Source organism: Danio aesculapii, chromosome 19 (genome assembly GCF_903798145.1).
Source record: "Danio aesculapii chromosome 19, fDanAes4.1, whole genome shotgun sequence".
NCBI lineage: Eukaryota > Metazoa > Chordata > Actinopteri > Cypriniformes > Danionidae > Danio > Danio aesculapii.
In genome coordinates, this window is record NC_079453.1 from 48991754 (window position 1) to 49015958 (window position 24205).

At 34.4% G+C, this 24205-nt stretch overlaps 1 protein-coding gene across 1 annotated transcript in view; it reads left to right on the forward strand.

The window, feature by feature from the left end:
• Positions 1-237: 237 nt before the first annotated feature.
• The window catches only part of slc30a8 (solute carrier family 30 member 8), a 58571-nt gene continuing 34603 nt past the window's right edge, over positions 238-24205 (forward strand). Inside the window, exons 1-7 of the mRNA XM_056479207.1 lie at positions 238-512; positions 9152-9281; positions 9549-9655; positions 9784-9878; positions 11480-11606; positions 13142-13317; positions 23519-23668. Coding sequence (XP_056335182.1) covers positions 362-512; positions 9152-9281; positions 9549-9655; positions 9784-9878; positions 11480-11606; positions 13142-13317; positions 23519-23668 — 936 coding nt within the window. The 5' untranslated portion in view covers positions 238-361. The remainder of the gene's footprint in view (positions 513-9151; positions 9282-9548; positions 9656-9783; positions 9879-11479; positions 11607-13141; positions 13318-23518; positions 23669-24205) is intronic.

The following is a 24205-nucleotide window of genomic DNA, read 5'->3' on the forward strand; positions in this document are numbered from 1 at the left end:
CATTTTCCATTTTCTTGCGCGGTTAAAAATACTATTTATTTGGTATTCTTTAAGAAAAACATCTTGATTTTTAATAATGTTCCAAAATACTATAATCTTTATTCATATATATATATTTAAAAATATTATTATTAATGAAATTATTGCATTTTAAAGCAAATCTAGACTTCTTAAAAAACTTTTAAGTTCCAAACTAGTGCTGCTCATAGTGCGGCGGACCGCGCATGCGCACTACGCGCTGAGTGTGGTGGAGCAGGGAATGTGTGTCTGTCGTGAGGAGTTATCCGTGTAAAATCCTCGACCTTCGGGTGTTTATGTGGACAAGTCGCCTTTTCCACACACCGTTTACCCGTGACTGAAGATGTCCGTGTTCTCGGAGCCTGCTTTGGAGAAGAAACTATCAGAACTGAGTAACTCCCAGCAGAGCGTGCAGACGCTTTCTCTGTGGCTCATTCACCACAGAAAACACTCCAAAACCATCGTCAAAGTGTGGTATAGCGAGCTCAAGAAAGGTAAGAAAATGCACATTGTTCCCTAAACACATATAAAAGCATTACAGTGCGAGTTTCTGTCACGTTTGCAATTGAAACGCACATGTAGCAAACAAGCTAATCTTATGTTTATGCTTTGGAAGCTAACAGCTTAGCTTATCTAGCGTTGCATGTTTTGATTCCGTCGTTTATTAGTTACACAGGTTATTATTAAGATAAATCCTCAATTCTTAACTGATTTTATGTATTAATAAATGTTATACTAGTCTGTATGCACAATTTAGCTATCGAGAGACCCTGCAAGATATGCTAGAGCAATACATATCGAGTTGTCACTATGATTTTAATAAGTCACTGAGCAAATATCCACTGTAATATCAACATTAGATGTGTCATGATCTGTTTTCCATAGTTGTTGATACTCCTATTGACACTGGCAGCCATTTTGAAGCGTTTACATGTATGTATTCCCTTGTAGACCCAATTTTAGGCCTTAACTTTTGGTTTTGGGACACAGTCTTTGTTTACAGTGTGTGTTAATGTACAAATGGTAACACAAACTCACACCCCTTTTGCATATCATGTTTTATGTGTTGGGATGGGGATAAATAAATGTCCTATTTGCCAACACACACTTGTCTTGCTTGGGCAACCAGTATAATGACTATGAATAAGTTTGATTTTGTGACATAACTGCAGATTTTGACATTATTGCAGGAAATCTAGGGACATTTTAGTAACTGAAAATATTTGTGCAGAATAAAACAACAGGTAAATGTAAGCTGTGTGACTTGATTATTGTTTGTTGACAACATAACTTTGAGTTTACTTGCTTTAAAAGCTCTCTCAAATTGATTGCAAACTTGTATTATGGCGTTTAGGTCTGCACAATATATCGTATTTATATTTAGCATTAAAATCCACAAAATGTGAATCTGCAAGTCGCATCACAGGATTTCAAGCAATTTCAGTTGAATTAAAACCATTTGGACACAAGAAATGATAAAGTTTGCCACTTTAACAAAGATTATGTTTATTTATACAATGAAGACTATAGTGTCAATTTACATTTGATTGTTAAATTTCTGTACTCCAATATGGTTAGACCAAAAACCAAGCACAAATTTCATAGTATTGTTTTCTTCTGTGCATTAATTTTCTTTTGTGTATATATTGTTGTTTATTTTTATGCAGATGCACTGACGTAAAATCATCCCAATCAATGTAAAATTAAGAATTCTTGAAATTATATTCATATCGAAATATAAATAATCCCAGAAAAACTAAAAATTGCAATGTCCATTTTCCCAGTATTGTGCAGGCCTATTGGTGTTTGTAAAATCTTTGATTAATCAATATTTAGTAATCATAATACAGTTTCTCCATGTCTTTTTGTCTCTGTGTATATTGATTCATACTTAGGTTCAAACGAGGTGGTGTTCATGTTAAAATATATACATAAAAGCATATCAAATGCAAATGTCTTCAGTGTTTTAAATATCTTTATTGAATTTAGTGTCGAAAGATGAATGCAGTTATTTTCCATTCCATCTTCATTCAGTGAAACAGAAATATTTATAAGTAGAATGCTTATTCTCACTGTATGTATTTAAATGTGATTGTGTTTTAAACAATTAACCCTTTGACTGCACCTCTATCAAACGATTGACCATGTTTTTACTGTTTTAAGTAATGATTGTTAAAGGCATTTAAAGAATGACTGTTTTAAATATTGGTTTACACACACACAGCATTGTTGGTTTACAAAAATCAAACAATCTTGTTGCACTACTACACTTAATTTAGGTTTTATTGTAACAAAAAAAAACAAGAAAACTTGTTAAAGATGATTTAGTATTTAAAAAATGTTTTATTTTTAATATATATTTTAAATAAATTGGTCTTACACTTCATATTTTCAGATTTTTTATAGTATATGTATTAACTCTGGTATTTTTACCATAAACCAACATATCTACCATTTGGTAGAGGCTCATATTTTAGAAATTATGGGATGTGTTAAAAATGCATTGAGTGTGTTAACTAGTGACATTAGAAGTTAAGAAATGCAATCCAAAATGTTTTTTCTTGGTGGTGTAGTTAAAGGGTTAAAAGCTTAGCAGTTGCATGCAGTATATCTGTATATATTTCTGAAATAAGTATATATAAAATATATATATATATATATATATATTCCTGTTTTTACCCATAAAAAGTAACATTAAACAGGACACATTTTTTGAATAGAAGAAAAAACAACTGTGTTCTTAAATTGTTATTTTTTACACTATAAGTAAAAATGCTGGATACACAATTCCTTCACAAATTAAGTTAACTTTAAATTTAGGTGCATTGAACTTAAAACAATTAAGTTGTCCCAAAAAGCCTTAAGAATTGTGTTGTTTCAGCTCAATTTAAATAAGTAGTTTTCTTTTATGTATTTTATATTTATACAACTTTATTTTTGGTGCTTGAAAATTCCTGTATACAAAATGGCTTTAAAACCTTCCCGACAGCTAGTGTTATCTCGGGTCTGCACAGCTCTTTTATCTTCTCACAGACATGTTAAACATTCAGTCTGATTCAGTGATGAGTTCTTATAATGCTGTAGGTTTGTCATAATAATACACAATGTGCTGTAGGAGTTTGTCTTAATGAACAGAAGATATGCAACATCTCATATTTATTGTGCACATTTAACTTATTGACTTTGTGTAGTCTAGCCATGAATGTACAAGATACTGCTTTATTTTGTGTTTTTAAAACTGTTGTAAGTTTATTCTAGTAATTGCAGTGTGTTTGACTTGTCACTCAGGGATGATATTTGCCCCTTACTTAGCAGTGTTGTTTACAGTTGTCCTTGGTTTAGTTGATTGTAACTGAATGTGATTTAAGACATTTGCTACATCCCAATTCACCTTGTTATACTACGTAATGTGTACTATTTTGTTGTGGAAGAAGTAAGTATATGTATCATGTGTAACAGAAATGTATGCAAGCTTTGGGACAAACTAATTAACTGACTGTTGCTTAGTAAAATCAATCTGTCAATCGTCTCGACACATCATCCACACTTCTTTCATATTTAATTTTCTACCTTATTAAAAATACAGCAGCAGGGTAATCAGCCATTCGTGAGTTTTTCGTGCACCGAAAAATCATGCATTTAGAAGTTAGGCCAATCCCAATTCTATTTTTGTACCGCTACCCCTTCCCTTTGGCTCTTGAAACAGAGTGTGAAGGGGAAGGTCTTCAAAATTTACCCCTAAGAAATGGGACAGCACCTGCACAAGTCATCGCGATCTCTTACTTCATATGAGATGGGACTGCTGTAGTTATTCCAGTTGTGTTTTTTTGGTATTTATCTTCAGGAAATCACTGAAGGCAACGATATCATGCTATCATGACGATATAATGTGACAATAAGATCATAACTATACGCTGCGAATGTGACGTCATCACTGTATTTGCGGAGGGTCGCTTTGGGTGCGCGCGACATGATGTCGGATAGCGGAGCACGTGATTTTTTTTTTGAGACTTGAGCGAACAGTGCGCGGCGCCGCTTTTGATTTGAGTTGAATATGAATCACTTTTAAGAGATTTTGTCTGAAACGGGTATGAATGTACAGACATCTTTGTGATCATAGAGAACCAGATGATCAATACTTGGCTAGACATTGCAACAGCCGTGGGAAAGTAAGAGTTTTGTTAAAAAGTTTGGAAAACCCTGAGGGATAAGTTTGTTAAGCCAAAAGAGGCCATGGCAAAAGTGGAGACCCGGATACACAATTACAGAAATATGTTATTCCACCAGTCATAGGTTTTACACTGATGTTTATGTTACAATTTTGAATTTAAAACAATTTAATAGTTACAAAATTATAATTAAGGAACAAATTATTTCTTTGATAACTAAAAGGAATATTTGAACCTATCTGTTTACAATATACTGATGCCCTGATTTCTGGGTTTTATTGGTGATAATGGTCAGGGATGTTGGACCATTATTGCTTTTTTAGCATAAATAAAGGACAGAAACTAGCCGGACAGTAATGTGTGAATTGTGGAGTTGGCTAAATCTAATATAACTGTATTTTTTAGTAAGTGTACTTTTTTTGTTGCTTTTATTCTTGCCATAATAAAGTATATATTTGTAGAGCAACCCATGTTCTCCTCTCATTAATATTTTAATAAACTTTATTAGGTAAAACTGTCCGAGATATGAACAAAAGCAAGTGATGCATCAAAGTTTGATTAAAAAAAATCTTGAATGGTTATAAAACCCTTTATGATCTTTAAAATAATTTATAAAAATAATAAGTTAAAAACAAATTTGAATGATATTAATGATATGACATAGTCCCGGAAATTTTCTACTTCTCTGTTTATCCGTCTGACTTTACGGTCAGTTTCTTTTGACCGCCCCCCTGTTATTTTAAAGAATATCACAACGGCGAATGGATCAAGTATAAAGGCCTCGTCCGCTTCGCAAGGTGCATGCGCATTCAGCGGAGGTGCTCGATGCGGTGCCAGGCGAAATTATAAATCCAGCTTTACGCCTTCAAGCTAAAGAGAATTGGGACACCCCTACCCCTTCACGTGAACGTGCAAAACGAGGCGTAAGGGGCTAATGTGATTGGGCCTTAATGTCCAAAGACGTCTTTATAAATGTTCACATTGTTGTTGCAGATTAAATATAACATGGAAAACATTTAAATACTTAAAGTTTGATATTTATTATTCAAACCTCTATGAAAGCCTCTCCACTTAACGGTTGGTCATGCATGTACGCCATGTTTGTAGTTTGTTACTTTTTACCTGTATTTGTAGTTCTTATTGATTTCACATCAAATGTGTAGTGTATTCTGGGTAATAGTAAGCTTTAAGTTTATAGAGATAGTAGACCATCTGGGTAACTTTGGGATGTTCATTTCAACATACTATGATTTTTGACACACTGAATTAATTTTTGAATAGTATTTAGGATGGATAGCTTGCAAGTTAAGACACAGCGGTTGTGTTAGTTTGATGTTGATCGATAATTGCATTTTAATGTTGTTTAGAATTGACTTCATCTTTACATTAAAGAAGCAATAACTAGTGTATGTCTAGTGGGAGGATTTGCTCAGTCACTATTGGATATTTCAACACAATCTCACGGCAATTCGTAACTTTTTGATTTAGTGGCTAATTCGTATGAATTCGTACGATCTAATTCGTACATTTTCGTACGATTTGCTCATCACCCAATGACGGTTGGGTTTAGGGGTGGGGTTAGGTGCCACGCCTCCTTTTTAAAATCGTATAATTTCGTACGAATGAACTCGTACGAATTCGTGCGAATTAGCCACTAAACTGACAAAACGTAAAATACTTACGTTTTCTCGTGAGATCAGGCTGGATATTTGGTTATTTTTATAGGATTAATGCCTGTACCATGCAGCCGGATTAGCTGGTTAGCTAGTTAATTTTGTTTAATTTGCACAAATCATGGATTTTAGCTACTATGAAGACTATGAGCTACTTTTAGCTCAGCTTTAATCACTCTGTTGCAGGCAGCACAACTACATTCTCATTTATTGATCACAAACTCAGATTTAGCCAATTAGCTGTGAGCAAAGTGACACACAACACACATTTCTCTTCTTCCAAATTAAAAGTCGCTGTAAAGTAATCCTCTGATTGTAATTTATTATAATTATTTTAGCTGATTTATATAATCAGTATATCCGTAATCCATTACACAAATGTAGTTAACCAAATGTTTTCAATTAAATGCAAGTATACAGAAAGCTGCAATTTAAATCAGCTTAATTTTTTTATTAACTGGTAAAGCATTACATATTAACTTAGATTTTTGTAATCTCTCTGTACCAATAAATATTATCAACTACCCAAACTAAGGCTGCACAATATATTGTTTTAGCATCAATATCGCAGTGTTTGTGTACGCAACATCGCAGGATATGCAATGTTGAATTGGGAATGGGATTATAGTTATGGGAGACTGCACAACAATTCAGAATACACAAGATTTGAGATGATATAACCATAACAGAGTTAATCTTTAATTTGCATGTGATTTTAAAGGAATTTCAAGCATTCAAGCTCAAAAAAGTACATTTGTAATGTTAACAAAGATTATTAATACTAAATTATTAATACAGTGAAGACTATAGAGTGTTGTTTTACATTTCATTATTTAAATTCTGTTCTTGAAACACTGTTTGGAAAACACTAAAGCACTGTTTATTTAAGTTTTTTTCTGTGCACTATTGAAATAACTCTTGCTATTGCGATTTATTAATTTTTATACATGATTCACACCCTTACAAATTCACCTTAATCAATCTAAATGAATTTCTTCCCAAATAGAGCTGTTCATGCCAGCTGGTGAAATTGTGTTCATATCACAATATATATCACAGAAAAACAAAATGTCCCAATGTCTGATTTTGCAGTATCGTGCAGCCTTATGAACTAACTTTACTTCAACTTAAAAATTTGCCATTTTTATTTTAGTTGTCTATTTTAATGTACAGCTCTTTTCATATAGTCTATATGTTTTTCAATTCTCAGTATTATTTATAAACCATTTAATTTTTGGTTTGATCAGCCACCAACCTGGTACAGAAACAGACCCCTTGTCTGTAGTTAGTACAACACTGAGTGCTGCAGGGAATAGTAGTGCTCAGATTAATTCATAGCATTTCTTGCAGTCTCCCAGTGATAACCCTTACATTATTGCTTTTATGGTTTAACCTAGTTGCTTAGAAATGAGCTCCCTCTGGGCTAATGGGATAAGATTACAGCTTCTGAATAGTATGATCAAACACACACCCTTGTTGGAATTCAATATTGAGTTTAAGGTTGAATTCTGATGAGTTTTAAAGTCATTCATTTATTTTATTATTTGTGTTTCTCGCCTGCAGATGGGCTTGGATAATGGGTGCATTGCTTGGGTGGTGCTTGAATTCAGGGCTATTTTTATATCCTACATCTCTCCTGAGATCTCATTGTGTGTTTATAGTGGAGGTGCATTTCCCATAGCAGGTGTTTGTGTTCAGGAGAAATCGGTAACAAGCATTTCTCACCCATGATCATAACCTAACAGCTATTTTTAGGGATGTCGTTATTAGTATTTGGTGATAATGAGTTACAAAAATACTTGATCAGCTTGTTTGAGACATCCCTAACTATTGTTGTTGCTTTGTATGTTTTTAGATTTCTACACAGTTGGTCCAAAACCAATTATATAAATATGTTTATTTAACATTTAGCTTGAGACACAGACAGCGCTCTAGGCTAGTTTTTAGCTTTAGCCAAACTTGTAACAGCAGGTGGCGCTCTAGGCTAGTTTTTAAACAGCAAACAGCATTATAGGCTAGTTTTTAAACGGCAGACGGCGCTCTAGGCTAGTGTTTGAAACAGCAGACGATGCTGTAGGCTAGTTTTTAAACAGCAGACAGCACTCTAGGCTAGTTTTTAAACAGCAGATGGCGCTCTAGGCTAGTTTTTAAACAGCAGACGGCGCTCTAGGCTAGTTTTTAAACAGCAGATGGTGCTCTAGGCTAGTTTTATAACAGCAGACGGTGCTCTAGGCTAGTTTATAACAGCAGACAGCGCTCTAGGCTAGTTTTTAAGCAGCAGACGATGCTCTAGGCTAGTTTTTAACAGCAGATGACGTTCTAGGCTAGTTTTTAACAGCAGACGGCGCTCAAGGCTAGTTTTAACAGGAGACAGCGCTCTAGGCTAGTTTTTTTAACAGCAGATGGAGCTCTAAGGTTAGTTTTTAAACAGCAGACGGCGCTCTACGCTAGTTTTTAAACATCAGACGGTGCTCTAGGCTAGTTTTTAAATAGCAGACGGCACTCTAGACTAGTTTTTAAACAGTAGACGGCGCTCTAGGCTAGTTTTTTAACAGCAGATGGAGCTCTAGACTAGTTTTTAAAAAGCAGACGGCGCTCTAGACAAGTTTTTAAACAGCAGACGGCGCTCTAGGTTAGATTTTATATAGCAGACGGCACTCTTGGTTACTTTTTAAATAGCAGATGGTGCTCTAGACTAGTTTTTAAACAGTAGACGGCGCTCCAGACAAGTTTTTAAATAGCAGACGATGCTCTACGCTATTTTTTAAACCGTAGACGGCGCTGTAGGTTAGTTTTTAAATAGCAGATGGTGCTCTAGGCTAGTTTTTACCAGCAGATGGCACTCTAGGCTAGTTTTTAACAGCAGTCGGCACTGGAGGCTAGTTTATACCAGCAGGCGGTGCTCTAGGCTAGTTTTTAACAGCAGACGGCGCTCTAGGCTACTTTTTAAATAGCACAAATAACTCTCTATGCTAGTTTTAACTGCAGACAACGCTCTAGGCTAGTTTTTAACAGTAGATGGTGTCTAGGCTAGTTTTTAAACAGCAGTTGGCACTCTAGGCAAGTTTTACGTCAGACGTCAGCCATCTGCTGTAAAAAAACAAAGATCAGAATTGATTTAAAAGAGAATCGAAATGCATTCAGAAAATCTTAAAATCCATGCAGGATCTTATTTGGCTTTGTTGTCTCCGGCCTATTAAACTTTTGTTTTAGGTGTCATTTATTTAATTATTAATCTGCAGACAGCCTACTAAATCTGTACTAAATGTGTTCTCCTTTTTTGTCTTTCAGCTCAGGTGTCTCGTAAGCTGACATTTCTGTATCTTGCCAATGATGTCATACAAAATAGCAAGAGGAAAGGACCCGAGTTCACACAAGACTTTGCCCCAGTCATTGTTGATGCTTTCAAACACGTCTCCAGGTATATTTAGTCCGTTTACCTGTCATTTTACCGATCATCAGGAATGACCTTAAAATTATCAAATAATAACATGAAAAATCGGCAGCACTTTAAAATAATGGTCCATCAGTTAATGCGTTTACTAATATGAACAAATAAATAATTAGTAATATCTTTATTATAGTATTAGTTCTATATTTTATAATTCCATATTTCCATAAATAATTATTAATTATGGTGCAAATAAATAAAGAAATGTAAATCTCTCTGTATCTTCTGTCCCCTCAGCGGAGGAGACGAGAGCTGTAAGAAACATCTAGGTCGAGTTTTGTCCATCTGGCAGGAGAGAGCCGTCTATGAGAACGACATACTGGACAAACTTTCAGACGTCCTGCGTAAGTACAATAAAAACATAACATTCACAGTCTTCAAAGGATATTTGAGACATTAAATGGTTATTTAGAAAGTCATTTGTTTTGATATAAAGTCCTTCACATGTGTAATGTTTCTTCATTATCTACAGAGGTGGAAAAGAAGGCCCAAAAAAGGCCTTATGAAGAGATTAAGGTGAACGTGGATGATTTCGCCTGCCAAAGCTCCCCCACTGAACCTCCTCAGGTGTGAAAATACTTCAGGATATTAAAACAATTCATTGTGCATATATTTAATATGTTATACAAATCCATAAACATTAAATTCCCAATGCAAACACTAGTTCCTTTAAGTTACTAGGCATTATGAAAGCTTTTTTGTGTGAGACTTGTACGAAATACAACCTAAAATTTCAAACAGATTTTTTATCAATTTTAAGACCAAGTTATTTTAAAAGGCACCTATGGTAAAAAATCTACTTTTCAAGCTGTTTGGACAGCCATATGTGCATGTATGGTGTATAGACCGTCATATTGGGGTGATATAAACACACCCAGTGCTTTTTTTTCAATTTAACAACATAAAAAACGGTGGACCAATTGGAGCGGTTTTCAAACCGACCGCAACTTTACATAGGAGAGTGGTCCCCCCGCCCACCAATATTGATCGACAGGCGCGCCATCATATCCTCAGTTTGTTGATTCACGTCCGCCATTTTCAGCGTAAGTCGAAGCAATATCTCCACAAGATCAATATTCTCCACATTATCACTCTAATCTGAATTATTGGTTGTATCTTTAGGTAGGTTTACAAACATGTGTACTTCTCATCGAGTCTACCTTATACTTCAGCCGTTTGCATTTCTCGCGATCCCAGAAGCTCCCTGTGATCTTAACTAGCATGCGTTTTAGAATTCTAAACATAGGTTTCTATCAGGGTACACTCAAGTCGACGGCTGGGCGCCGCGGACCGCTGCAGAAACCTATGTTTAGAATTCAAAAATGCGTGGCGCGACGATTCGGGACACTTCATGTTTCTGCCACGCCACAGAGAGTGTCTGGTGTGCCGTGTCGCGGCTTCGAGCGGCGCATCCGGGGTCTCAGTCAAAGTTAATTCAGTGTGCGTGGTTATTAGTTTCTGTGTTCAAGCTCGGCACTTGAAACTAGCACACAGTTGGCTGTAAAACTGTACAAAGACACAAATGATTTTGTACTCTCTGCTTGGTCTGTGTCCGAGTTGTACATGTACGACTGAATGCTGATCCTCTCCTCCTCCTTTCAATCTGCCTGTCTGTGTTGCAAACACAGAGCGGGTCATGGCCCCGCCCCCTGGTTACGTTGGGCGGGAAGCTGAAACTAATCTACATGTGAAGCAACACACCCCTAAATCAGCGAACTGTGGACACGCCCCCAACATGACACTTTTTAACACATTATAATAAAAAAATCTGAATTGTGTTTTAAACTGAAGCTAAACTGGCACACTCAGAACAACCATAATATTAATATTAAATCATAAAAAAGAGGTAAACTGTGTGCCCTTTAAACAAATGTCGTATTGACATACAAGATGAACTCATGGTGTTTTGCTTAAAGGTAAAAACTCCATGAATTGTTTGTTCTGCATATTTCATCTAACTATAAAACACATTCTATTGGACTTTCTTCCAATAGACTGCAGGAGGGCTTTTATACCGGTTGTAGTCCCATGCCAAGTTCATAATTGTGATTGTTTATTTATGTAGCACCGTCGTCCTGCAAGACCCACCATTGCGTTCCACTGTATGTCCACACATGTAGTGAAATAACAATAAAGTTCGACTTGACTTGAGTTGTTGTGTGTGTCAGACTGCAGATCTGATCCGGACGCTGCAGGAGCTGGAGAACGCAGCCTCAAGTGACGCCGCTCTCCGAAAGAGGATCTCCGCTCTTCCCCCAGAGGTGCAGGACACCTCGCTGTTGCACAAAGTTCAAGGTGAGGAACACATACTCTGTCTGTCTGTCTATCTATGTTTAAGTATGCCCCAAATTTTAGTATGTAAAGTGTTTCAGCATACCAAAAAGGTTTTAGTATGGTTTGTGTTTATGCTAGTAAGACAAGTGTGGTGCTAATGGACAAGAGAAGGCACCAATAAAGGTCCATACACCATACTAATCAAGCAATACAACTGTTTATTGCTGGTACACACAGCTGATATCAATTATCACAATAATATTCAATAATTATGAGTCATACTCAATGAACATCGTTAATTGAAATACGACAAAATTGCATAAAAGGCTTATAATGCGAAATGAAGATGAGTAATATGAATTACAAGAATAAAAGGCAGATAATTAAACCCCAAGCAATTTGATATAAGTATATACAACCTCAGAGACGTGCCATCATTTTCCTCTTCAAAGACTGGGGAACCCGTTGCAGTCACATTAAAAACCATCATGTGTGTCCGAGAATGCAGGGCGATGTGCACTTATCCCACGGCTGAGCTTCCAATGTTTCAGCAAGAAACCCTCACCTTTATAGTCAAAATTTGGGTGCTGGCCAAACGTCAGCCTTATTAGGGAAGAGTGAAGTGTGAGTTGATCAGGCCCACCTTCTCTCTCAGCTAGGTGCACATTATTTCTGATTGCAAAGCACAGATTTGAGGTTTGTAGTGTCAGCATGATTATCTAGAGTCAATATTCTATCTTCTGAAATTTGGGGAAAGTTAACCTTAAGGTCAAGAGACCCTTCTCTGGTCATTTGGTCAGGCTCAAGGGTCAATATTGTACCTCCTGAAATTTGGAGAAAGGTGCGAAATTAACCTTAAGGTCATGAGACCCTTCTCTGTTCATTTGGTTGTTCATTGAGCGCAACAGGAGAAAAACGGATAATAACCCATCTGCCATCCATCCATCCACTCCGTATATCCGTGTATTTATTTATATATATTTATTTATATATATATATATATATATATATATATATATATGTAATAAAAACTTTATATATATATATATATATATATATATATATATATATATATATATATATATATATATATATTTACTATATATATATATATATTATATTTATATAAATAAATAGATACAAAAAAATAAAAAATAAATAAATATATATATATATATATATATATATATATATATATATATATATATATATAAATAAATAAATAAATAAATAAATAAATAAATAAATAAATAAATAAATAAATGTGTGTGTGTGTGTGTGCATATATATATATATATATATATATATATATATATATATATATATATATATATATATATATATATATATATATATATATATATTCAAAACCTTTTGGTCATATGGCCCACTGATAATCATTTATAATAATCGTGATTATAATTATGACAGCTTCAACTGTACATAATTATTATTATTTTTAATCTAGACAGGACTGTTTAAGCGTGTGTAAATGCAGATCAGAGTATAATGTGGAGTATAGTGTGAGCGTCTCTGCTTGTGTTTTTGTTTGTCAGATAAAGAGTCCGGAGAGCGTCTGTCTCGGCTGGTTGAGGAGGCCTGTATGCTGCTGGCGGATTATAGTGGACGGCTGGCGGCAGAAATTGATGACCGCAGGCAACTCACGCGCACACTGGCCGTCTTTTTGCAGAGTCAGAGAGACGGTCTGGTCCAGAACGAGCAGAAACTAGAAGTGGGTATCTTCAGTTGCTTTCTTTACTCGCAATACTGGTTAAAAGTCTGGGATTTTAATGGGTAACACTTTACTATAAGGTTTGTATTAGTTGTTGTAAGTTAAAGAGCCCATATTATGGATTTTTGAAAATGCCCTTCCATGTAGTGTGTAACACAGCTCTAAGTGAAGTGAAATATCCAGCTAAGGCTTAAATCTGTAAGTGTACAGTGTTTAAAACTATTGATTCATCTATAAAAGAGTCGACTCATAGTGCTTCAAACGAGTCGTCTTGATAACGAGTCATTAGGTGTTTCGCGATGACGCAGCTACGAAACACAAGTAGTTGGGCGCGCAAACCCGGGAGATTTGAAACCTGCGGCCCCGCCCACTAACAGAAAAAAAAGTCTCACACACACACAGACAGACACCAGTCGAATGAAGTCACGCTGTGCAGATGGATATTATTGAGTCTAATTAAAGAGGAAACCTCAGCATTATAGCCCAGCCTTGAGCAGTTCTGAGTGCTTCTGAAAACTATATGCTTTCAAAGAAGACTTCATCAGTTTGTTAAAGGAAGGATCAGTGAAGACTGTCTGAACATGGATCAGAGCATCATGGATCAGTTTCTACCCCCATTTCACCAGTGTAAGTACGTGCGATTAAAATTATTGCCTCGTTTACTCTATCTTGCACATGATGTATTTAGTTGTGTTTTGTTACTTGTAACCGCGTGTGCTGTATCAGGTTAACTCTTTATATTCTCATATCGCGTGTAAAGCCACGTTGAAAACGCGACGCGTGCCGCTTTGATTACGGATCGTCAGCTGTTTACACACATGCAACGGTCAAGTAATGTGTGTGTGTGTGTCTCCCCGTGTGTGTAACGCACAGGTATTCGCGGATATAACTGAGCGCCGCGCCGCCTCAATTCAGCCGCTCATTTATGGACGCGCCGGCCCTGTGTGTGTGTCTCCTCGTGTGTGTAACGCACGGGTAGTCGCGGATATAACTGAGCGCCGCGCCGCCTCAATTCAGCCGCTCCTTTATGGACGCGCCGGCCCTGTGTGTGTGTGTGTCTCCTCGTGTGTGCAACGCACGGGTATTCGCGGATATAACTGAGCGCGTTGTGTGTGTGTGTGAGAGTGAGAGAGAGAGAGAGAGAGAGAGAGAGAGACTCGCGTCGCTTTCCCTAGTTTTTCTGAGGAGCGTTGTGTGTGTGTGTGTGAGTGTGAGAGAGAGAGAGAGAGAGAGAGAGAGAGAGAGAGACTCGCGTCGCTTTCCCTAGTTCTTCTGAGGAGCGTTGTGTGTGTGTGTGAGTGTGAGAGAGAGAGAGAGAGAGAGAGAGAGACTCGCGTCGCTTTCCCTAGTTTTTCTGAGGAGCGTTGTGTGTGTGTGTGTGAGTGTGAGAGAGAGAGAGAGAGAGAGAGAGAGAGAGAGAGAGAGAGAGACTCGCGTCGCTTTTCCTAGCTCTTCTGAGGAGCGTTGTGTGTGTGTGTGTGTGTGAGAGAGAGAGAGAGAGAGAGAGAGAGAGAGAGAGAGAGAGAGAGAGAGAGACTCGCGTCGCTTTCCCTAGTTCTTCTGAGGAGCGTTGTGTGTGTGTGTGTGTGTGTGTGTGAGAGAGAGAGAGAGAGAGAGAGAGAGAGAGAGAGAGACTCGCGTCGCTTTCCCTAGTTCTTCTGAGGAGCGTTGTGTGTGTGAGAGAGAGAGAGAGAGAGAGAGAGAGAGAGAGAGAGAGACTCGCGTCGCTTTCCCTAGTTCTTCTGAGGAGCGTTGTGTGTGTGTGTGTGTGTGTGTGTGTGTGTGAGAGAGAGAGAGAGAGAGAGAGAGAGAGAGAGAGAGAGAGACTCGCGTCGCTTTCCCTAGTTTTTCTGAGGAGCGTTGTGTGTGTGTGTGTGAGTGTGAGAGAGAGAGAGAGAGAGAGAGAGAGAGAGAGAGAGAGAGAGAGAGAGAGAGACTCGCGTCGCTTTTCCTAGTTCTTCTGAGGAGCGTTGTGTGTGTGTGTGAGAGAGAGAGAGAGGGAGAGGGAGAGGGAGAGAGAGAGACTCGCGTCGATCTCCCCAGTTCTTCTGAGGAGGGTTGTGTGTGTGAAAAAAGCCTTACACTATGAAGCGTGTGTGCACTGTGACTACTTTTATATAGTTGATTACCAGCTGGGCATTTCACTCTGCCTCACGCTGAAGCCTGTCACTGTCGACCAATCGCAGCAGGCTGTCATCGGTCCAATCAGCGCAGATTAGCTTCGCGCTGAGGAGGGGGTTGGGAACAAATGAATCGCTGAACGATTCATACGGGAGTCGTTGGGATAATTAGGTAAAAATAAATGCAGATTATAAGACCATCAAAGTGTTTTATGACCTTGCATGCATATTAGACTGTTGTTGGAGACCCTTACAACCTAAATATGACCCTCTTTCATGTATAATATGGGCTCTTTAATGCATTTACTAACTTGAATAAACAATACATTTATTACAGTATTTGTTCATGTTAGTTAATAAAAATACAGTGGTTTATTATTAGTTCATGTTAACTCACGGTGCATTAGTAAATGTTGAACTATGGTTATTGAATTCTGTACAAATATTGTTCATAATTAGTTCATGTTAGTAAATACATTAATGAAACCTTATTGTAAAGTGTGACCATTTTGGGTTATCTGTTATCAATTAGGTCTAATTTGATGCAATTTAATGCCTGTAAATACATGGTTAATTTAAAAGAATCTTTAAGTTATTAGCATAAGTTAAAATGGCAGCCAACAGCTAGCTCTCTGACACTCTCACATGGTCAACCACTGAAGCTAAGCAGGGCTGCGCTCGCTCAGTACCTGGATGGGAGACCACATGGGAAAGCTAGGTTGCTTCTGGAAGTGGTGTTAGTGAGGCCAGCAGGGGGCGCTCAACCTGTGGTCTGTGTGAGTCCTAATACCCCAGTAAATGGGGGACTCTAAACTGCTCAGTAAAACACCGTCTTTCTCCTGAACACCTGACTGTCTGTGGTCTAAAAATCCTAGGATATCCTTCGAAAAAGAGTGGAGGTATAACCCCGGCATCCTGGCCAAATTTGCGTCCTGAATGCTCCAATAATGATGCTGAAATTTCCACTATAAATCAGGGGTATAAATCCAATTTTAGTTATTGTTTCAATTTTTATCTTAAATAAGAAAAAAGAGTTATTTAATAGTGCAGTTTTAATGTTTTTACTGTATGATTATTGAATAAATGCAGCATTTGTGAACAGAATACACTTCTTTAAAATAAAAATGTATAAATCTTACTGATCCCAAACTTTTGACCAGTAGTGTGTTTATTTTATTTATTTGTTTAGGCTTCCCTAGGTCTTTCTTCAACCACTCTGTAATTGAAATGTATTTATTTACCTACACACTCGATATAAAAATAAGTTAATGCAACACACTGATCAGCTGCATGTCATTGCTTTATGTTTGAGTTTTTGTTCTGCCTATAGAGGGCAGCAAAACTCCAATATTAAGTAATGTCAGCAAACGCAGCTCTGAATGGCTTGTTACTGAGCAGGTAAGTATGATCTTGTCTTGTTTTTTTGAGCATTAACAACTTCATTTTCCAGCCTCTGCCAACAGGTAGTGAAGCAGGTTCCTGTGTTCCTCCTGATGTTGTCTTTTTACAGAATGAATAAAAATAAAAGCACAAACATTTAAATCTTTTGAGTGTGGATGTTTCTTTGCTTATGCACTGGCTTTCACAAATATATACCCAGTCCAGTTGTGAAATAATTCAGGTTTTCTGTAGCACTTTAGTACAAAATTAAGCTTTTTTTTGTAGTACACAAGTCAGGTTTAACTTAATATTTTATGTCAGTTTGATTTAAGTTAGAAAAGATGATTTAATTCAAGTAAGAAGTTTAAAGCAGCAAGAATTTCAGTTTTACAGGGAGTGGTCAGCTCAAAGTAATCATTAATAATCTCACAGCATTTATCAATCTAACATGGTTGGTATGAATTCAATAATTATCGGATGTGTTTTTATAAATACATATTATAAAATGCTAGTTTTACACAATCTATCAAAGATTAGATAGTCTTAACACTAATAAAAACACACAATTCCTTCATGTTGTCCAACACAAATCTATTAAGTTAACGTAATTGTTTTAACAAATTTAAGTGGATTTACTTAAAACAACTAGGTTTTCTCCCCAGAAAAACTCAACGATTGTGTTTAAATGTAAATGAGTAGTTTTAAAAAGTAGCTAAAATCATTGTTTTGAGTGAAAGTAAACTTCTAGAAGTTTTTATTTGTGCATTTATTTATTAGTTTTACATGTAACTTGCCTTTTAAAATCTAACCGCAGAGTTTTTTTGTTATAAAAATATTTTTTATCCTGTTAGTAGATCAGAGTCCTCATTTAATAATGTCAATATTTCACATTTAAATGTCTGGTTAATATTGTAGTACATTAACCACATACTTTTTAAAACTAAATTATTAGTCTTATTTACAACACATGCATCTAATGTAGTGAGACAAACATGTAAAACGTTTTTGATTAGAATTGATGTTTAAAATAAAGTTTGATGCATGCAAAATGTAATTTCAGATGCATTTCATTTTATATTCACACCCTGTTGCCACACAACTGTGTTTAGACCCCTTATGAAAGTTAATTTTGCATAATAGGTCCTCTTTTGAGACAATTGATAGAACCGAAAACCCTTTTTACACTGTTTAACTTATGTCAGTAGTTTAACCTTTCATTACAAATGTAAACCAGTGACAATAATAGAGGTGCACAGATATTTAAATAACATCTTTATGATGATGCATGTGGTTTAGAAACTAGCATACACTTGAAAAAAGGCATTTATATTTACAAATATTGTCGGAAACGTACTAAAGTGTGTAGAGCTTGATGCGTTATTGTAAAAGATTTATTTAATGGTTAAGTAATGGCTTCAAATAATGTATCAGTATTTCCAGAGAGAAATAAGCCAATGTTGGGTTAAAACAACCCAGCGTTTTTTGTGGGAAAAAAAATATGCTGCACATTGTTTATGCATTTGTTTTGAAGGATTTTAAAGAGCTGCTTTATAACTCTTTAAAATAGCTGGGTTGTTGTGACCAAATTTATTTTTACATTTATTTAAACATTTGAAATGACAAAACAATGCGTGTCTCATGTCATCGTACACAATAATATGATATATAGTATAGCCATTAAGAAAATTCTCAGGAAATACTGTCCCAAACTTTATTTGAAGAATATATATTTGCAAAATGATGTGATCATATACTAAAGTGTGTTTAATACATTACTGTAAAAGATTTAATAGTTGAGTAAATGCTTCAAATAATATACGAGTTAGTATTTCCAGAGAGAAACATGCCAATGATGGGTTAAAACAAGCATTGTTAGTGAAAAACATATGCGGCATATTTTTTTATCAACAATTTTAAAGGACTTTTGAGATCCACTTCATAACACTCTAAAAAGTAAAAGCCTTTGATTTATAGCCATTTATTTATTTTTACATTTATTTTAAGATTTGCATTGACAAAACTGTGGTGTAGGTGTCTTATGTCATCATAATATAATATAAAGCCGCTAAAAAACACATTCTCTGGCAATAATAACCCATACTTTATTTGCAGAACATATATTTTCAAACGTGTTTGATAATATACTAAACTGTGTAGAGTTTAATACAATTACTGTAAAAGATTTAATAGTTGAGTAAATGCTTCAATAATACATGGGTTAGTATTTCCAGAGAGATACATGCCAATGATGGGTTAAAACAACCCAGCATTTTTAGTGTATAACATATGCTGCACATTTTTTAATCATCAATTTTGAAGGATTTTTAAGATCCACTTTATAACACACTCTAAAAATGCTGGGTTGTTGTAACCCATTTTTGCTTCAGGTATGGACAAACCCAATATTGGGTTATTTTTTTCCATTGGATTTAAATTACTTTTTGTTTTCTTTGAAAATGCTCTTAAAAAGCCTTTGATATATAAAGTCATTTCTTATATTATTATTATATTTATTATTGTTATTTTACATTTATTTAAACATTTGCAATGACAAAACGGTTCTATGGGTGTCTCATGTCATCATATACAATAATATAATATATAGTGTAGCCATTATATTCCTTAAATTTTCCTTAAAACAAAAATTGTAAAACATTTAATAGTATTTCCAGAGAGAAACATGCCAATGCATTTTAGTGAAAAACATATGCTGCACATTTTTTAATCAACAATTTTAAAGGAATTTAAGATCTGCTTTATAACACACTCTAAAAATTGCGGATTATTGTAATCCATTTTTGCTTTAAGTGTGGACAAACCCGACATGGGGTTATTTTTTCAATTGTATTTAATTAGCTTTTTATTTGAAGCCGCTCTTTAAAAGCGTTCGATTCATAGCCATTTATTTATTTATTTATTTTTTTTTACATTTATTTTAAGATTTGCATTGACAAAACAGTGGTATAGGTGTCTTATGTCATTATAATATGATATATAGCCGCTAAAAAACACATTCTCTGGCAATAGTAAGCAATACTTTATTTGAAGCATATTTGCAAATATTTTTGATAATATACTAAACTGTGTAGAATTTGATACGTTTTTTGTAAAAGATTAATTAAATATTGACTGTAAAACATGCTGGGTTCCACACAATCGAATTGGGACAATATGAAGGAATTAATTTATTAGTTTTTACAAGTTTAAGTGGATTAAACATAAAACAATTAAGTTGTTGCTAAAAAACATCAAGAATTGTGTTCTTGGCTTGTTTTAAATAAGTAACTAGCAAACGTCAATTTTTGAGTGTTGAAGTATTTGTAGACCTCTTTCATTGTCATTGCTTTGATCAAATTTGTGTAAATGAATGTTTCAAACTTATACAAGTTGCTATTTGTAATACTTCAAAGCATTTCTTTTTTCTAAATAAGCATATGTGATAGTCATTGGTTTACATTAGCAGTGCAATACTGACATCAAACTATATTCAGATTTGTTTAAAATTTTAAATCCCTTAAACATGCACTATGAAATTCATCTGAAATTACAACTACATTTTAAGCATTAATGCTCACAAAAATAAACTTTACAAGTCATAAAACCTTAGATGCATATATTAGATGCACGCTATTCACATCGCTTCCATGGAGTGTTTCAAATTTTCAAGTTATTATAATACATTGAATATTTTATGCACCTCTGTTATTGTCACTGGTTTATATTTGTAATGAAAGGTTAAACTTCCCGATAATAAAGGTTAAGTTTTAAAAGAGTTTTCTGTTCTATCAAGTGTTTAAAATATTTAATAAATGCCTTTTAAATCACCTTATTGTGCACGTGTGTAATTTAAGTGATGCATCTGAAATCAAAACTACATGAATTCATACAAAAAATATACAGAAATTCAGTTATTAAGTTTACGTTTAAAAAAAAAAAGTTTTTTTTCTGTTAAGTAAGCCGAAGTTTCAAGTTACTATTTATAGTACTTGTACATGTACATATGTGTTTGTGTGTGTTTGTGTGTGTAAAATACTTCATGAAAAAAAAAGAAGCGAAAAACATTATCTTGTTTTTAGAAGAAAATTGAGTTTTTGCTTACTGGTGAATCTACTGACAGTTTAAAAAACATTTAAAAAGTTTTTTTTAAACATTCAGTTTTATCGAGTGTTCCAAAAATGTCCAAATTCAAACACTTCAAAGCATTTTTCTGCTGCTGATAATATTTTGCAGTTATGTTAACATTTTGTTTCTTTTTTAATTCTAATTCTTTTATTCCTTATACTTTTTCCTTTTTTTAAAACATGTGTTTCAGGTTTAAATTTGAAACAAAAGGTTAAACTGCTGACAGTTCAAATAAATCGGTTAAAAAGTTTAAAATTTGTTTCCTGTTCTATCGAGTTTTCCAATAATTCAAAAGTTCACAAACAAAAGGTTAAACTGCTGACAGTTGATCAGTTAAAAAGTTCCATTAATAATTCAAAAGTTCAAATGTAATCACTTCAAAGCATTTTTCTGCTGCTAATAATGTTTTTCAGTTATGTTGTTAGCATGTTTTTTAATACTAGTTCTTATTTTTTCTCTCTTTTTTTTTTACGTGTGTTTCAGGTTTACTTTTAAAATAAAAGGTTAAACTACTGACAGTTAAAATAAATCAGTTAAACAGTTGAAAATTTGTTTTCTGTTTGTTCTATGAAGAGTTTCAAAAATTCGAAAGTTCACAAACAAAAGTTAAACTGCTGACAGTTCAAATAAATCATAAAAAATGTTTAAATCATTTACTGTTCCAAAAATTCTAAAGTTCAAATTCAAACACTGCAAAGCATTTTCCTTCTGCTAATAATATTTAGCAGTTATGTTGTTAACATGTTTTTTAATACTATTCTTTTTTTTTATACACGTGTTTCGGGTTTACATTTGAAATGAAAGGTTAAACTACTGACAGTTAAAATAAATTAGTTCAAAAGTTCCATCGAAAATTCAAAAGTTCAAATTTAAACACATTTTTCTTCTGCTAATATCATTTGGCACTTATTATGTTCTTAGCATGTTTTTGTGACACTAATTCCTCATTTATTTATTTACAAGTGTTTGTTTCAGGTGTGCAAGCATAAGCTGGCACGAGTATTTCAGGATTTTTGCACCACTGGTTTATGTTTGAGATGAAATGTTAAACTACTGACAGTTTAAAAGATCAGTTAAAAAATCTGTCAAAATTTTCTAAATCAATTTCTGTTCCATCAAGTGTTCCACAAATTCAAAAGTTCAAATTCAAATACCTCAAAGCATTTTTCTTCCACTAATATAATTTGGCCCTTACTATGTTCTTGCCATGTTTTTATGACAATATTTCCTCATTTATTTATTTATTTTGCATGTGTGTGTTTGAGGAATATAAGCATAACCTTCTAATATTTCAGTATTTAGTGATTGTCACAGATGTATATTTATAATGAACGGTTAAAGTACTAACAGTTAAAAAGATCAGTTAAAGAAAGCAGTTAATGTTTTTAAAAATCATTTTCTGTTCCATCGAGTGTTCCAAAAATTCAAATTCAAAAACTTCAAAGCATTTTTTTTCTTCCGCTGATATAATTTGCCACTTATTATGTTCTTAGCATGTTTTTACAACACGAATTATTGTTTTTTAATGTGTGTTTCAGGAATGTAAGCATAAACTGGCTAATATTTCAGTATTTGAAATGAAAGGATAAACAACTGACAGTTAAAATAAATCGATTATAAAGATTTAAATTAGTTTCCTGTTCCTTCGAGTGTTCTAAAAATTCAAAAGTTCACTTCAAAACATTTTTTTCTGCTAATATAATTTTTCCCTTATTATGTGCTTAGCGTGTTTTTATGAAACTATTTCCTCATTTATTTATTTATTTATTTATTCGTTTGTTTTGCAAGGTGATTGTTACTGGTTTATTTTTAAATGCAAGGTTAAACTATGGACAATTAAAAAGGTCAGTTAAAAAAAATCTGTTCATTTTCAAATTTTCAATTTTCATTTTCTGTTCCATCGAGTGTTCCAAAAATTCAAATTCAAACACTTTAAAGCATTTTTCTTCTGCAAATATTATTTGCCACTCATTATGTTTTTGGCATGTTTTGAACAAACTAACTCCTCATTTATTTATTTATTTTGCATGTGTTTGTTTCAGGAATATAAGCATAACCTGGCTAATATTTCAGTAGTTAGTGATTGTTACTGGTTTATATTTAAAATGCAAGGTTAAACTACGAACAGTTAAAAAGGTCAGTTAAAAAAAATCTGTTAATTTTCAAAATCATTTTCTGTTCTATCAAGTGTTTCAAAAATTCAAATTCAAATATTTCAAAGCATTTTTCTTCTGCAAATATAATTTGGCCCTTACTATGTTCTTAGCATGTTTTTGTGACACTAATTCCTTACTTATTTATTTATTTATTTGCATATGTTTGTTTCAGGAATATAAGCATAACCTGGCTAATATTTCAGTATTTATGCACTTCCATGTTTGTCACTGTTTGAAATGAAAAGTTAAACTACTGACAGTTGAAATAAATCAGTTAAAAAGTTCCACCGAGTGTTCCAAAAATTCAAAAGTTCAAATTCAAACACATCAAAGCATTTAATTTTAAAATTATTTAGCATGTTTTTATGACACTAATTCTTCATTTATTTTTATTAAATATTTTTGCATGTGTGTGTGTTTCAGGAGTATAAGCGTAAGCTGGCGCGGGTGTCGCAGGTACGAAAGGAGCTTCGAACTCGCCTCAACGGTCTACCAGATCTGTCCCGGCTCCCGAACGTCACAGGTGGTCATGTGCGTCTGCCCTCGTCCGGTGATCTGTACAGCCCATCTGATTGAGCAGGACTCTTGATCATCATCACACTAACACTCTTTAATCTCATCCGGCCACTATAATATTAGTGGATGCGTCCAATATGCAGTCTGTGGCTGCTCGAGTGTTGCTGAGATTAAAAACACCTCAGTTTGTCGTCCCACAGAAATATCGCTCAGATGCATTGGGATCAGTGAAGTCATTATGGTGATAACTCAATTCGTTTCCTTTTATAGCCTTGTTTTGGAAGCGTCCAGACCGCATATGTTAAAGTAAACACGCCATATTTAAATATACACTGCAAAAGATGCTTTCTTACTTAGATTTTTATCATGTTTCTAGTCCAAATATCTAAAAGATTCTTAAATCAAGAAGCTTTTTATTGACAAGCAAAATATATTGTGATGTTTTAAGACAGAATATGTTAAAATAAAGTGAGTTTTTCCTTAAAATATGCTAAATAATGTATTTTTTAAACTTTTATTTACGTGCTTTTTGCATTTTACAAAAAACTACAACAAAAAAAGAGAAAGACAAAACAATGCATTACAATAACAATA